The 14,665-nt window shown below is 41.8% G+C and overlaps 1 protein-coding gene across 2 annotated transcripts in view; it reads right to left on the bottom strand.

Annotated features, from left to right (window-relative positions):
* Positions 1 to 9,514: 9,514 nt before the first annotated feature.
* The window catches only part of LOC140476286 (uncharacterized), a 49,981-nt gene continuing 44,830 nt past the window's right edge, over positions 9,515 to 14,665 (bottom strand). For both annotated transcript variants that reach the window (XM_072568656.1, XM_072568658.1), the window contains exon 6: positions 9,515 to 13,252. In XM_072568656.1, coding sequence (XP_072424757.1) covers positions 13,127 to 13,252 — 126 coding nt within the window. In that variant the 3' untranslated portion in view covers positions 9,515 to 13,126. The remainder of the gene's footprint in view (positions 13,253 to 14,665) is intronic.

The raw sequence follows: 14,665 nt of genomic DNA, 5'->3' as shown, positions 1-14,665 counted from the left end.
TACTTGTGACTAAAAGAGAAGCAGAACAAACAAAATTTCCCATCAGAAAATCCAGTTATTAAAAAAAAAGGAACAACTTATACCAAAGTCTTTTCCCCCTTTCCAAAAAGGAAATTATTAGGGAGAAAGAAAGGAATTAAAAAAAGAAAGGAAAACAAGGGGAAAAATAGAAAAGAGAACAAACATTAACCATATTCTTCAGGCCAATCCGTCTATTTTAAAGTGTCCACAAAGTTTTTAGCCTTATCCGCCGAGTCAAATGTATAAACTGAGTCCTCACGGCTGAAACAAAGTAGTGCGGGGTATCTCATGGAGTACTGGATGCCCAGGTTCCTCAGCCTCTTTTTAACTTCATCGAAGGACTTCCTCTTTCGGATTACAGCTGCTGAAAAATCCTGGAAAAACATGATTTTTGACCCCTTGTACAGCAGCTCCTGCCGATCTTTTCACAGGGATCTGGAAGCTTCTATGACTTTTTGCTTGTCCTTATATGAGTGGAAGTGCACTAGGACCAGGCAGGGATGCTGCACCAGCCCTGACCTGTGCACTGTAACCCAATAAGTCCTTTCAATCTGTAACCTGTTGGACTCGATGTGAAGGCCCAAAAACTTTGGCAGCCAGTTTTCAAAGAAGCTGACTGGCTGGCTGCTCACCTTCCTCACCTTCAGGGAGCCCAACAGTTCGGAGATTTATCCTGTGTCCTCAATTTTTGAGGTCGTCGATAGAGTTTCGCAAGGCCTGCACCTCTCATTCCAGCACCTGAATCCGACTGGATGAGGACTCCATTGCAGCTTCTGAGCCCTTAGTTTGACCCTCCACCTCCTCCAGCCTCTCCCTGAGGCCCTGGATCTCCTGCTTGTGCTTCTGCGGCATGGATGCAATAGGTTGCACCTGGGCACGAATCTCCCCACAGATTTCCTCAATCGCAGCTGCAACTTTCAAGGTAAGTGTCTCCGTCACTGCCGCCAATTCCTGTGAGTCAGTCAGGTCCCCGGCGGGTTCAGGAGAGGCTGCTGCTGTTGCTGCTGCAGTCTCTGGTGTAGTAGGTGCTGCTGGGGAGTGTCCTCCCTGCTGCTGTTTGCTTGCTCCTTTTCCCTTTGGCATCCTTCCCACTCCCAAATATTAACAAATATGTGTTCTGAAAGGTTTTAAACTAATATTTCCACCACATAAATTGGCCAGGGATGGCAAAAAACACCAGTATGCCTTGGCTGTTAGGCAGAGCTGTCCACAGCAGTCCTACAGAATTGCTGCCATCTTGCCGAGTCTCAGCCATCTCCTCTGAACATTCAATGGCATTACCATCACTGAATCCCTAACTATTAATACTCTGCATATTACCATTGATCAGAAGTGGCCAAGGACAGGCAGGTCCTGGGCCTCCTCCACCGCCACTCCCTCACGACCTGATGCCTGGGGGAAGAACACCTCATCTTCTGCCTCGGAACACTCCAACCCCAAGGCATCAATGTGGACTTCACCAGTTCCCTCATTCCCACCTCCCCCCTCCCCCCCCCTTACCCCAGTTCCAACCTTCCAGCTCAGCACCATCGTCATGACCTGTCCTACCTGCCAATCTCCCTTCCCACTTATCCGCTCCACCCTCCTCTCCAACCTAACACCTTCATCCCATGACCATCCATCTATTGCACTCATAGCTACCTTCTCCCCAGCCCCACCCCTCCCATTCATCTCTCCACCCCGGAAGCTCTCTGCCTCATTCCTGATGAAGGACTTTTGCTCGAAACGTCGATTTTCCTGCTCCTCGGATGCTGCCTGATCTGCTGTGCTTTTCCAGTACCACTCTAATCTTGACTCTGATCTCTAGCATCTGCAGTCCCCACTTTCGCCTAGCCAAATAAATACAACAGCTACAAGAGCAGGTCAGAGGTTGTGAATTCTGAGATGAGCAACTAACCTCCTGATTCCCCAAAGCTTGTCCCATAATTTACAGCAAGCTTAACGTGTTAGCAAAGTTATGAAAGAATTCAAACAAAGCATGTCTTCTGACTCCTTCATTGTTACATCTGGAATTTATCCTGATCTTCTTGCTGACCCTCAGTGATGTCACCCAAAAGCCATGCTGACTGGTTCCACACGTTTATTGAAGACACCCAGACCCACTTCACCAGCACAGCTCTCGGTTCCTCCCCTGAAATATTAAATTACAAGGGACAAATCAGGATTGCAGTGGAATACTTTCCATTTGATTGATTAAGTGCAGCTCTAACCACATTCCAGAAGTTTAACATATTCCAGATCAAACCCATTTGGTTGGCACTCCATCCACCAGGCTCAACATTCATTCCATCCACCACCACCATACTGTGGCAGCAGCATGTGTTCTGTACAAGATGCACTGCAGCGGCTCACCAAACCTACTGAGACTGCAGCTTACAACCCATACCAGCCAGAAGCATAAAGCAGCAGGTGCAAGTAACACTTCAACTTGCAAGTTTCCCATAAGTCACAATGCATTCTGCCTTTGAACACCATTACTGTACCCTTACTGCTGCTGAGTCCAAATCCTGATATTTGCTTCTCAGCAGTACAATGGATGCATTTATGCCACATAGACTGCAGCAATTCAATAAGGCAGCTCACCATCAAGGACAAGCAGGAGAAAGTGAGGGCTGCAGATGCTGGAGATCAGAGCTGAAAAATGTGTTGCTGGAAAAGCGCAGCAGGTCAGGCAGCATCCAAGGAGCAGGAGAATCGATGTTTCGGGCATAAGCCCTTCTCCAGGGCTTCTGCGCTTTTCCAGCAACACATTTTTCATCAAGGACAAGCAGGCAAGGACAATTAAGGATGGACAACAAATGCTGCCTTTGCCAGCAGCATCTACAGCTTATGAAAAATAAAAACAATGTCTTCTCTTCCCACTGGTACACCTGAAATCTATCCTGTTTCTCCATTTTTGATCTATATGCTGAGCCTCAGCAAGATCAGCCAAAACCACACAGTCAGGTTTCCACATAAGCACTAAAGGCACACAGATCTATTTCACACCACCTTTCTCAATTCCTCTGTGGTCACTGGTTTGTCATACTACTCATAGGATATCTAGTACTGGATGAACAAAAGTTTCCTCCAACTAATTATTGAGAACACCAAAGTTATTGTCTTCAGCCCCTGCTGCAAAATTGTATCATTCGCCATCCAATCCCTGGGGTGAACCAGACCACTCCTAACCTTGGACTGTTATTTTAATCTGAGATGAGGTGTCCAGCACCAGGAGTATCTCATTCCACCTCTGTGACACTGCTGGACTGCCTCAGGTCATCCACTGCTGAAACCTTAATCCATGTCTACTGCGACCTCTTGATAATGATTCTAATTCTTTCCAGCCTGAGCTCAAACTTTTCAATCTCTATAAAACTAAACTATGACACCAAAGTTAATGTCCTTTTCCGAATGATCACCAAGTTCCATTTATCCAGTACCCTGTCATTGCTGGTCTCCACTGGATCCTGCTCCAGAAATTCCTCAATTGTTAATGTTCTTATCCTTTTGTCCAAATCCTCCATTGTCCCTCTTCTCCCTAACTTTGTATCCACTCCCAGTGCTCCGATCCATTTAGATTTCAGCACTGCTCCAATTCTGGTCTCTTGCACACCACTGACTTTAACTGCTTCCTCATTGTTGGCTGTGTCTCTCGCTGCCTTCAGCCTAGGCTCTGGAATTTCTTTCCTCCACCCCTTCCACCTCTCCTTTTAAGGCAGTCCTTCAGCACTTCCTTGTCAGCTGTCCTAGTATCCTTTGGAGATTTTACTATTTAAAGATGCCATATAAATGCAAATTATTTGTTGTACCAGTCTACAGGTTGCACTGCTGCAACTTACCACCCTACTTGCACTCCCTGTTATCTCTCTTCAAGATTTGCCATCAAGAAGGACCAGAGCTATCAGGCGAATGAGAGCACCATTATCTCAATGTTTTCCATTAAGTTGAACAGTATTGCGATCTGGAAATGCATCACTGTTCTTTCACCTTTGCCATTATAGTATCATGAATGCCACCATCATACAACTGAGGTCAAAGAAAGCAGTTCACCATTTCCTCCTCATTGCACTTTGGAATAAGCAATAAGTGCAGCTTTACCATGTCTGTCTACCTTCTAACAAGAAACAACATTTTTTAAGAAGTCAAAGACACAGCAACTTTCAGGTCAAAATTCAGATTTATTTTTCCTCCACATTGATACGCAGTTACTCGTGTATCACATTCCTACTTCTTTTAAAATAGTAGAAGTCACCAAATGATTTTCTTTTAGGTTTTAAAGTAAACAGAAGGCACCTTTATAAGACACAGGCACCAATGAAAATATTATTACAAACTCATATGTTATACTGTTCAGAATGAGAATTGAAATGGTGATCTGAAGGCAGTAGGATTGCAGCCCGAACTGTGGTAGACGTTGAGAGACTCCCGGCTTCTGAGGGTAATAACAGGAACTGCTACTTCCAGAGAGCTGACTTCTAATCAAGTCCAGAAAACGCAATTTGCCAGAATGGGCTCAAGCTGATGGTTGTGCTGGGACCTGGCAGTGTTTAATTTATTTTAATCAATCTGTTCAGACATTTAATGACACACATCTGAGACGGGTGGGACTTGCAGCCAGATCTCTTGGTTTGGGGATAGGACCCTATCACTGTGTCACAAAAGCCATTTTGTTTAGGCTAGCCTGGCGAACTAATCCAGTAACATTACCACACCACTGCCTCCCTCTTGTCAGTGCGTAAACCTGGGACCTTTTGCCTCTTATTCATACTGTATGTGGTGGTGAGTAGGGTCAAGGGTGGGAGTAGTTGAGGGTGCAGGGGATTTGGAACAGAGCTGGAAGGTGAGTGGTGGGTGGGATTATGGGGGTGGCGAGTAAAGCCAGAGAAGAGGGTGTGTGGTTGACGGGGAATGGGAGCAGACCTGATGCTGCCAAGAAGGGAGGTAGTGCTGGGCAGTAGCCAGAATTAAAGCACATTATTAGAAACCACTTAAAATAATTAAAAACACTTACCTGTTATTGAGCTGACTACAGAGCTGAAAGCCTCCATGTCTTCAGCTTCTAACACAGAGCTGGGCACGTTTTCCCTGGAATTGTACATCATCTCTAGGCTTCCCTGCATACTTTGTTAAAGGAGACGTGCTACAGCTGAGAGAATAGGTTCATGCTGCTGCCAGCATAAAAGGAAAGAACATATTTTAAATAGAATCAACAATAGAAGCCTCCAATACAGTGCTGACCACAAGATCCAGGCATTGTCTAGAATAGTAACATATTCCTCAAGGTATAAAAACAAAAGATGTTATATTATTAATAAAGAGCTAGGAACTATATGTTCTGTGAATACATATTCTGGAGTGCCACATTCACTAATCTACTGCAGTCATATTCCTCTTAACAATGTACTGGTCTACTGGACAAATGGAGAGCAGCAAGAAATACGCTTGACAAATCTTGGACATTTTGAGTCTGAAATGTGATTAATTCTAACTTGTGGGAACCAAGGACAAAGGACAAGAAAATACCTGTTTGTACATTTAGCCATCTGAACAATCATGGTAGAATATTTGTATGCTATTTGTCCACACATTTCCCAATTGGTGGTTTCATTTTGTTTTGCCTTGTTCCCTTTTAATTCCAACAGTGTACATAGTTATTTATTCTCTTGTTTGTTCTATGTCTTATATGCAACAACTAATGTATCTCAGAACAATACAGAGATTACCCCAAATCTTGAATCTAAAAGACACTGGCCACTTTTGGAATACTGTGTTCAATTCTGGTCTCCCTGCTATATGTAGGATGTTTTGAAACTTGAAAGGGTACAGAAAAGGTTTACAAGGATGTTGCCAGAGTTGGAGGGTTTAAACTATAGGTAGAGGCTGAATAGGCTGGGGCTATTTTCCCAAGAGTGTTAGAGGCTAAGGGGTGACCTTATAGAAGTTTATAAAATCATGAGGGGCACGGATAGGCTGAACAGCCAAGCTTTCTTCCCCAGGGTAGCAGAGTCCAAAACTAGAAGGCATAAGCTTAAAGTGAGCGGGGAAAGATTTAAAAGGGACCTAAGAAGCAACTTTTTCACACAGAGGGCAGTGCGTGTATGGACTACCAGGGGAAGTGGTGAATGTGGGTACAATTACAACAACTAAAAGGCATCTGGATGGGTAAAACGAATAGAAAGGCTTTAGAGGGATGTAGGCCAAATGCTGGCAAATGGGACTAGATTAATTTAGGATATTTGGTTGGCATGGACAAGGGTCCAAAGGGTCTGTTTCCATGCTGTACAGCTCTTTGACTCTATGACAATTATTTCAGTTCCTTACAAATGTGTCAGCAATCACAAGATGGCAAAACTCATGGCATTAGCTCAGATTACAGAATCCTCTCGACTGGTGTCAGCTGTCCAAGCTCTACCCACAGGCCTTAAGAATCAAACACAGCAACACAGATGAGTGAACAGACAAAAAGACAGACTGGTGACCAACCCACACAGACAAGTGAACAGACAAAAACCACAGACCAACCAATCCAATGATCAAACCATCTTTCTTCCCCATTTTAACTAAAGACATTATTTTAAAATTTAATCATTATAAACAACAAATAGAAATCTGGTGGCACAGTGGTTAGCACTGCTGCCTCATAGCACCAGTGGTTTCAAATTCCAGCCTCGGGCAACTGTCTATGTGCAGTCTGCACATTCTCCCCATGTCTATGTGGGCTTCCTCCATGTGTTCTGGTTTCCTCCCTCAGTCTGAAGGGGTGTAGGTTCAGTGGATTGGCTATGCTAAAATTGCCCAGCAGTGTGCAGGGATATGCAGCCTGGGTGGGTTAACTATGATAAATATGGGGTCAAGGGGATAAGGTGGGATGCTCTTTGGAGGATTAGTGCAGACCCGATGGGCTGAATAGCCTTTATCTGCACTGTAGGGATTCTATGATCCTCTGAACAAACAAAAATAAATCAAGGTATTTCTTATAGTTCAACTTGTCTGTTTTCTTAAAATGACATTAGTGATCCTGGAGACACAAAGGTCTCTTAGGTCCAGGATCAAATCTATGAATGTTAGGTTGTGGTTTTGAGTGATGTTCTTCCTGAGGTGAATGATCAGTGTCTGTCATAGGAAAAGGAAACTACCCTCATAATCACTGTCCTCGAAACATTCTACTCAGCTCACTTAGTGTTAAACTTTGTGTTTTCGTCCAGCAGATAAACTTGGAATACCGAGCATATGTTTTGAACATGATGCAGATGGTGTAAATCCATGGTTAAATCTGGCTATTTGATTTGGGTAGAATTTCCAGCTTAACATCATAGCTCATCTCCTGTTTGTCTGTCAAAGTAGGCTTCAGTTTTTCCTGCTCACTTGGTGATTTCATCTGCTTTTATTTTGACATTCTTGTTGCGTGGTGATGGCAGCTTAAGAATAGTCAGTGGCATGTAACAGTTACAACTTACCATATGTTCGACTGGTGTCTTTCCCGTATAAGTACATGTGAAGCAGAACAAGAATGAATTGTTTGAGTACTTTTGCCTCTGACATGCTAGCTCTTGGATTGTCCTTTAAGACCTTATTGAATTGTTCATTCATTTGCAGGTTGCATTGCAATTTCAATTAATGACGAATTCCATAACTTACGTGGAAATTCATGAGCTGACTGGAAACAAACCACTTGCTTTTAAAGTTCCTGTATGCAAAAGCATATTAAATGAGGTTTTGGATATAGGATAATATCCTTTAGTCTCCCAAAAGTGCAGAACCAAACGAAATTTGGGATTAAAGGAATACATCTTCACTTGATACATAAACTATTAAATGGCTTCACAAGACATGGAAAAGGTGCAAACAAAATAGTAAAAAATAAATCAGTGACTTATCTTGATAGTGTATTAATTAGTGTTACTTGGTTCTTATTAATGAGAATTGAAAAGTGTGGCACTGGAAAAGCATAGCAGGTCAGGCAGCATCTCAGGAGCAGGAGAGTTGACATTTCAGGCATAAGCCCTTCATTAGGAATGCTCTGACTCACTGAGGAGGGTTAGTTCACTGGGCTAGACAACTGTTTTATGATGCAGAGTGATACCAATAGCATTGGTTCAATTCCCACACCAGCTGAAGTTATCATGAAGCTTTTGCCTCTGCAACCTTTCCTCTCATCTGTGATGTGGTAATCTCATGATTAAACCCACTAGTTCTCTCTCTCTAATGAAAGTGGCCATCTGGAACTATGGGGTCTTTACTGATATGTCAGTATAAAGGGAGTAAATGCTGAAGATGGTGGACGGGGTGCCAATCAATCCAACTATTGTATTCAGAAGAATAATCGGAAAGCCCAGAACCAGGAGTCACACATTAAGGGTATAGACAGGCTGTTGGAGAGTGAGATGAGGAAAGATTTCTTCACCTAGAGTGCTAAGTCTGTGGAATTCTCCACCTTAGAAACAGATTGTGACCAAATACTGAATTTTTCAAGAAAGAGTTGGATATAGTTCTTAGGACTAAAGGGATCAAAGGAAAGAAACCTGCAACAGGTCAATAATCAGATATATCATATTGAATGTGGGAGCTAGTTCAAAGGGCCAAATACCCTGCTCCTGCTCCTATTTTTATGCTTTGATGTTCCTGAATGTTGTCAGAACTGAAATTATCCAGAATAATGGAGAGTATTTCATCACCACTGACTTTGTGCTTTATAGATGGTAGAAAGGAGATTAGTTACTTGCCACAGAATATCTCTGACCTGCTTTTGCAGCCATTTGACCAGCCAAGTTAAGCCTCTGAATTACTGTCTAATAGCACATTCATATTCTGCATAATGGTATTTTGTATACTTCTACTCAGTCAAACAAATTGCAGTTTAGGAAGCCATTTTCATATTTAAATAATGCACATTTTCTCCTTCATATAGCGTTGTTGTATATCAACATTGAGATAGTCGTATTGCTTTACTGTACACTCTTAAATTTCTAATGCTAGAAATAAAGCAGCAGTCCATCAACTGGTTCTTTTTAGATAGACATTTCAATACATTTCAAGCAGAAGCAATATTTGTCAGTATCAATCAGCAATAATTCATACTTTCACAAATATATTTCAGAAAACTAACATATTTATAACTATGAATCAAAATTGAGGGACAGAATCTTGTAGGGGTCTGTGTAGCATCCCTCAGTCATGTACCCACAAATGCATCAGGACAATAACCAATACCACCTCTGCAAGGTCACACCAAGGTATTTTCTATGCAAAGGGACCAGGTCAGCGCTGCAGCCTGAGCACTAAGATTTGGAGACATAGTTTGATGCAGTTTGCCATGAACTGCACATATGTGGTTCTGAAAAGGCTATATCATAACACTGTGGAATTCATCAATAGGAAGGGGTTCCAGTCCATTCATATTTGAGTGAACTGTAGTATTACCTGGAATGTGTGCCCAAGATGATTATATCTACTTATACTGGGTGATACAACAATAGCTATGATTCAGGAACGTATTCATGACACAGTGAAGTCTAGATTACTACTGATTTTATTTCTGTTGCACCAAGTGACTTTACATGGCAATTAATTTGATTACAAACTTTTTTTTATTAGTACAGCAATAACAAACAAAATCTAGGAAATACCTGCAAGTACTCACTGCTTGAAGTTCCTATATTTTGAAGTAGCTAATTAAAGTTGACACTGATAAAAGAATGCAACTGTAGTTTAGTCCATTAAGGCTGCAGTTACATCACAAACTGCAAAGCTCAAACCCGTGAAGAGTCACCCTCCTTAGAGGGGCCTCATACCTCACAGCTTCATTATGCTGGGTATTCTCCTGAGTTAGATTTCTAATTTTGCACTGATATGCACCTTAAATCATTCTGCATTGACAAAGTATCAATATAGCACATACAATATTTACATTAACATTGTAAAGAACTAGACACAAATTAAATGAACCCCCAAAACATCATGGGGTTACAGTAGTGTATTGGCTATTATTAAACTACAGTACAGAAACTATAGTATCAACTCAGCAAACAGGAGTTCATATCCTGCCACTGCAGCTGAGAATTCAAATACGGTTTTTAAATATTTGGAAATAAATATCAATAAAACAACCATTCTGTTGACTGATTTTTTAGTAAGTTCACCTATATCCTTTAGGGAAGGAAAACTGGCTTTTACGTAACTCCAGCCAAACATTAATGTTGACAAGTAGCTGCCTTGTCAATTGGTCAGTAGCATAAAACTGCTCCTGTGATTCATACAAAGGATCTACCACCTTCTCAGAGCAGCTAAGGATGGATGATTAGCAGGAGGCTGGAAGAACACAGCAAGCCAGGCAGCATTTGGAGGTGGACAAGTCAAAGTTTTGGGTGTAACCCTTCTTCAGGGGGTGGGGTTGGGGGGAGTGGGGTAAGGGGAGCTGCAGTTAAAGGGGATAGCGGAGCAGGTTGGTGAGGTGATCCTCCACCCACCAACTGGATGCATCCTTCCCATCGACCAACCAGGTCATACCCTCTACCTGTCCTCACCTAGCCCCACCTCACCACCCTGCCCCCCACCACCTTTAACTGCAGTTCTCCTACTACCCACCCCCAGTCCTGAACAGCAGACACACCAGAAATGTTGACGTCTCCACCTCCTGATGCTGCTTGGCTTGCTATGTTCTCCCAGCCTCCTGCTTGTCTACTTTGGGTTCCAGTGTCTGCAGATTTTAAAAAAAAATCTCTAACCAGGGATGGATGATTACCAGCAGCTATTCAAATGACATCCACATCCCAAGAACGAAAACTTCTTTAAACAATTAGGCAAGAACTTTCAAAAGCTGATTAAAGGCAGATGTTCGCAGGTAAAGGGACAGCTGGAAAATGGGAAGCCTTCAGAAATGAGATAACACGACTCCAGAGACAGCATATTCCTGCTGCGGTGAAAGGAAAGGCTGATACATATAGGGAAAGCTGGATGGCTAGAGCAGCTGAGGTTTTGGTTAAGAAAAAGAAACAAGCATATGTCAGGTATGGAGAGGAAAGATTGAGTGAATCCTTAGAAGAGTGTAAAGGCAGTAGGAGTATACTTAATAGGGAAATCAGGAGGGCAAAAAGGGGACATGAGATAACTGGCAAATAGAGTTAAGGCGAATTGAAAGGGATTTTATAAACACATTAAGGACAAAAGAGTAACTGGGGAGAGAATACAGCCCCTCAAAGATCAGCAAGGCAGCCTATGTGTGGAGCCATAGGAAATGGGGGAAGATACTAAATGAGTATTTTGTATCACTGTTTACTGTGGAAAAGGACATGGAAGATATAGAAAGTGGGGAGATAGATGGTGACATCTTGCAAAATGCCCATAGTACAGAGGAGGAAGTGCTGGATGTCTTGAAATACATAAAAGTGGGTAAATCCCCAGGACCTGATCAGCTGTACCCTCGATCTCTATGGGATATTTGTATCATCGATAGTCACAGGTGAGGTGCCAGAAGACTGGAGGTTGGCTAACGTGGTGCCACTGTTTAAGAAGGATGGTAAGGACAAGCCAGGGAACAATAGACCAGTGAGCAAGTTGTCAGAGGGAATCCTGAAGGACAGAATTTACATGCATTTGGAAAGGCAAGGACTGATTAGGGATAGTCAACATGGCTTTGTGCATGGGAAATTATGTCTCACAAACTTGACAGAGTTTTTTCAAGAAGTAACAAAGAGGATCGATGAGGGCAGAGCAGTGGACATGATCTATATGGACTTCAGTAAGGCATGCGACAAAGTTTCTCATGGGAGACCGGTTAGCAAGGTCAGATCTCATGGAATATAGGGAGAACTGGCCATTTGAATACAGAACTGGCTCAAAGGTAAAAGACAGAAGGTGTTGGTGGAGGGTTATTTTTCAGACTGGAGTCCTGTAACCAGTGGAGTGCCACAAGTATTGGTGCTGGGCCCACTGCTTTTTGTCATTTATACAGATGATTTGGATGCGAACATAAGATGTATAGTTAGTATGTTTGCAGATGACACCAAAATTGGAGGTGTAGTGGACGGTGAAGGAGGTTACCTCAGCTTACAATGGGATCTTGATCAGATGGGTCAATGGGCTGAGGAGTGGCAGATGGAGTTTAATATAGATAAATGAGAGGTGCTGCATTTTGAAAAAGCAAATCAAAACAGGACTCATACATTTAATGGTAAGGTTCTATGGAGTGTTGTTGAACAAAGAGACCTTGGAGTGCAGAATCATAGTTCCTTGAAAGTAGAGTTGCAGGTCGATAGGATAGTGAAGATATTTGGTATGCTTTTCTTTATTGGTCAGAGCCTTGAGTACAGGGGTTGGGAGGTCACATTTGGGTGTACAGGACATTGGTTAGGCCACTTTTGGAATATTGCGTGCAGTTCAGGTCTCCTTCCTATTGGAAGGATGTTGTGAAATTTGAAAGGGTTCAGAAAAGATGTACAAGGATGTTGCCAGGGTTGGGGGATTTGAGCTTAAAAGGGAGAGGCTGAATGAGTTGGGGCTGTTTTCCCTGGAACGTTGGAGGCTGAGGGATGACCTTATAGAGGCTTATAAAATCATAAGGAGCCACCTTAAAGAGGTTTATAAAAACCATGATGGGCATGGATAGGACAAAAAGAGACAAGGTCTTTTCCCTGGGGTGGGGAAGTCCAGAAGTAGAGAGCACAGGTTCAGAGTGAGAGGGGAAAGATATAAAAGGGACCTAAGGGGCAACCTTTTCACACAGAGGATGGTGTGTGCATGAAATGAGTTCCCAGAGGAAGTGGTGGAGGCTAGTACGTTTACAGCATTTAAAAGGCATCTGGATGGGTATATTAATATGAAGGGTTCAGAGGGATATGGGTCAAGTGCTGGTAAATGGGACTAGATTACGTTATCTAGTCGGCATGGACGAGTTGGACCGTGCTGTACATCTCTATGATTCTATAATTAAATATACCTTTAGTCAAACTGTTAAATTATATTTGCTTTAATACTCATGCTGTAACCAAATGCTAAATATTCTGAAATGACCATAACATAAAAGTTAAAAATTTGGATGGACAGTTTGAAATAAATTGGTGTTAGTGAAAAAGTGGTGGGTAAAGTACAAAATGTTAACATTTTAAATTTTGTATTACAGAAATAATTAACTTTTCTTGATCCTTGGCATCTCTCGGACTCTATTTCCATTTAAATGTAACCACTGGATAACTACACTCTCAAGTCGATGAGTCAAACTTCGGCCGGTTCTTGGAAAAGCGCTTACAGGAATCTGTAATCAAACAAATTAAAGATCATGAATACAATTCAGCAAGAGCTTTACAATGTACAGCCCTGAAATGTTAACATTTACAGCCAGTGCTCTATCTAACCTTTTAGATATGGTCGTTCATTTTCCAAAAAAAAATTGTACATTGTAAGAATTCCTTCTTTCACCTTGTTGTGAAGTAATTGCTATTGATTTCTCCATTCAGGAATTTCTTCCCTTGCTCCAGGGAGATTCCTAATTGGATTAACACAACAGGAGCAAAATCAGGAATTGAACATTTGGGGAAAGCATGCTGGTTAAATTACTGCATTGATGCACAGGAAATAAATTTTTTTAAAATTGGCATGGTTAATGTTGTAGGGCTGAACAGGTTGGACCGAATGGTCTGTTTCCATACTGTACATCTCTATGACTCTATGACTGCAATTTCTGGACCATTTTAATTTATTAGAAATGGATGTAGATTGGAATGTTCAACATAGCAGTGACATTTGTGCACTCAATACAATGGAGAGGTTTCAATCAGAAAATGAGAAAGCCAAACAAAAGGGGGCAGAGCCTTACTCTTCCTCTATGCAAAAAGTATGAAACTTCAGATTCTGTTCTTTGCCTACTTATGCATGTAATGAAATGTACTGCCAAACCGCTGGAACAATTGTCCAATGTTGCTTATGATATGGAATGAACCAATATGGAGATGAGAAATTTCCCCATTCCTCCTTACTTGAAAGGACATGTTCAAGGCTCCTTTAGTTATGTTCGATAGTGTTGAGCTTGGTAACTCTCTAGATTGGAGACTGAACGCATGATACAATAGCTACTACCAACCCACCCAATATAGAGCAACATAAATCACCTTTGACAAATGTGAACAATTTGGTGTTTCGAGCCAGAATTTTCAATATAATTTTGAATACAATCAAATGATTACATAGCACTTTAGTGCATATTCTTAATAAATATAGGATTTTAAACAGCCTAGACTGTTTAATATTTATTGTTGCTCATTCATGGTTTTCCTATGAAGGTACAATAAATACAAATGAAGAGGGAACAATTAATTTCAAATGAAAGGAAACAGACTCCACAGGATAAGAGGCTGCACCTATGTTTGTGGGCCATCCTGATGAAAGTGTTGAAAACTTAGGCTGGCGGAATGATAGCAAAACAATCTTCTCTGTAATGGTTAAAAGTAAAAGGTGGCTGAAGTCAAGAATAAAGAGCTGTCCTGAAGGTAATAAATTATCAGAACAGACACCATTGAAGGCTGGGATAAAACCATCCTTTGGTAATCAAATGAAAAATGATCTCTGTGGAAGTAATGACATTTAAGCAACATCTAGATCATTCTTGCCAAAACTATTTCCATCAAAATTGAATATCTTAACTTCAGGAAAAGTTAGCATGCTTTTGATG

This window comes from Chiloscyllium punctatum, chromosome 4 (assembly GCF_047496795.1).
Source record: "Chiloscyllium punctatum isolate Juve2018m chromosome 4, sChiPun1.3, whole genome shotgun sequence".
NCBI lineage: Eukaryota > Metazoa > Chordata > Chondrichthyes > Orectolobiformes > Hemiscylliidae > Chiloscyllium > Chiloscyllium punctatum.
This window is presented reverse-complemented; position numbering and strand designations above follow the sequence as displayed.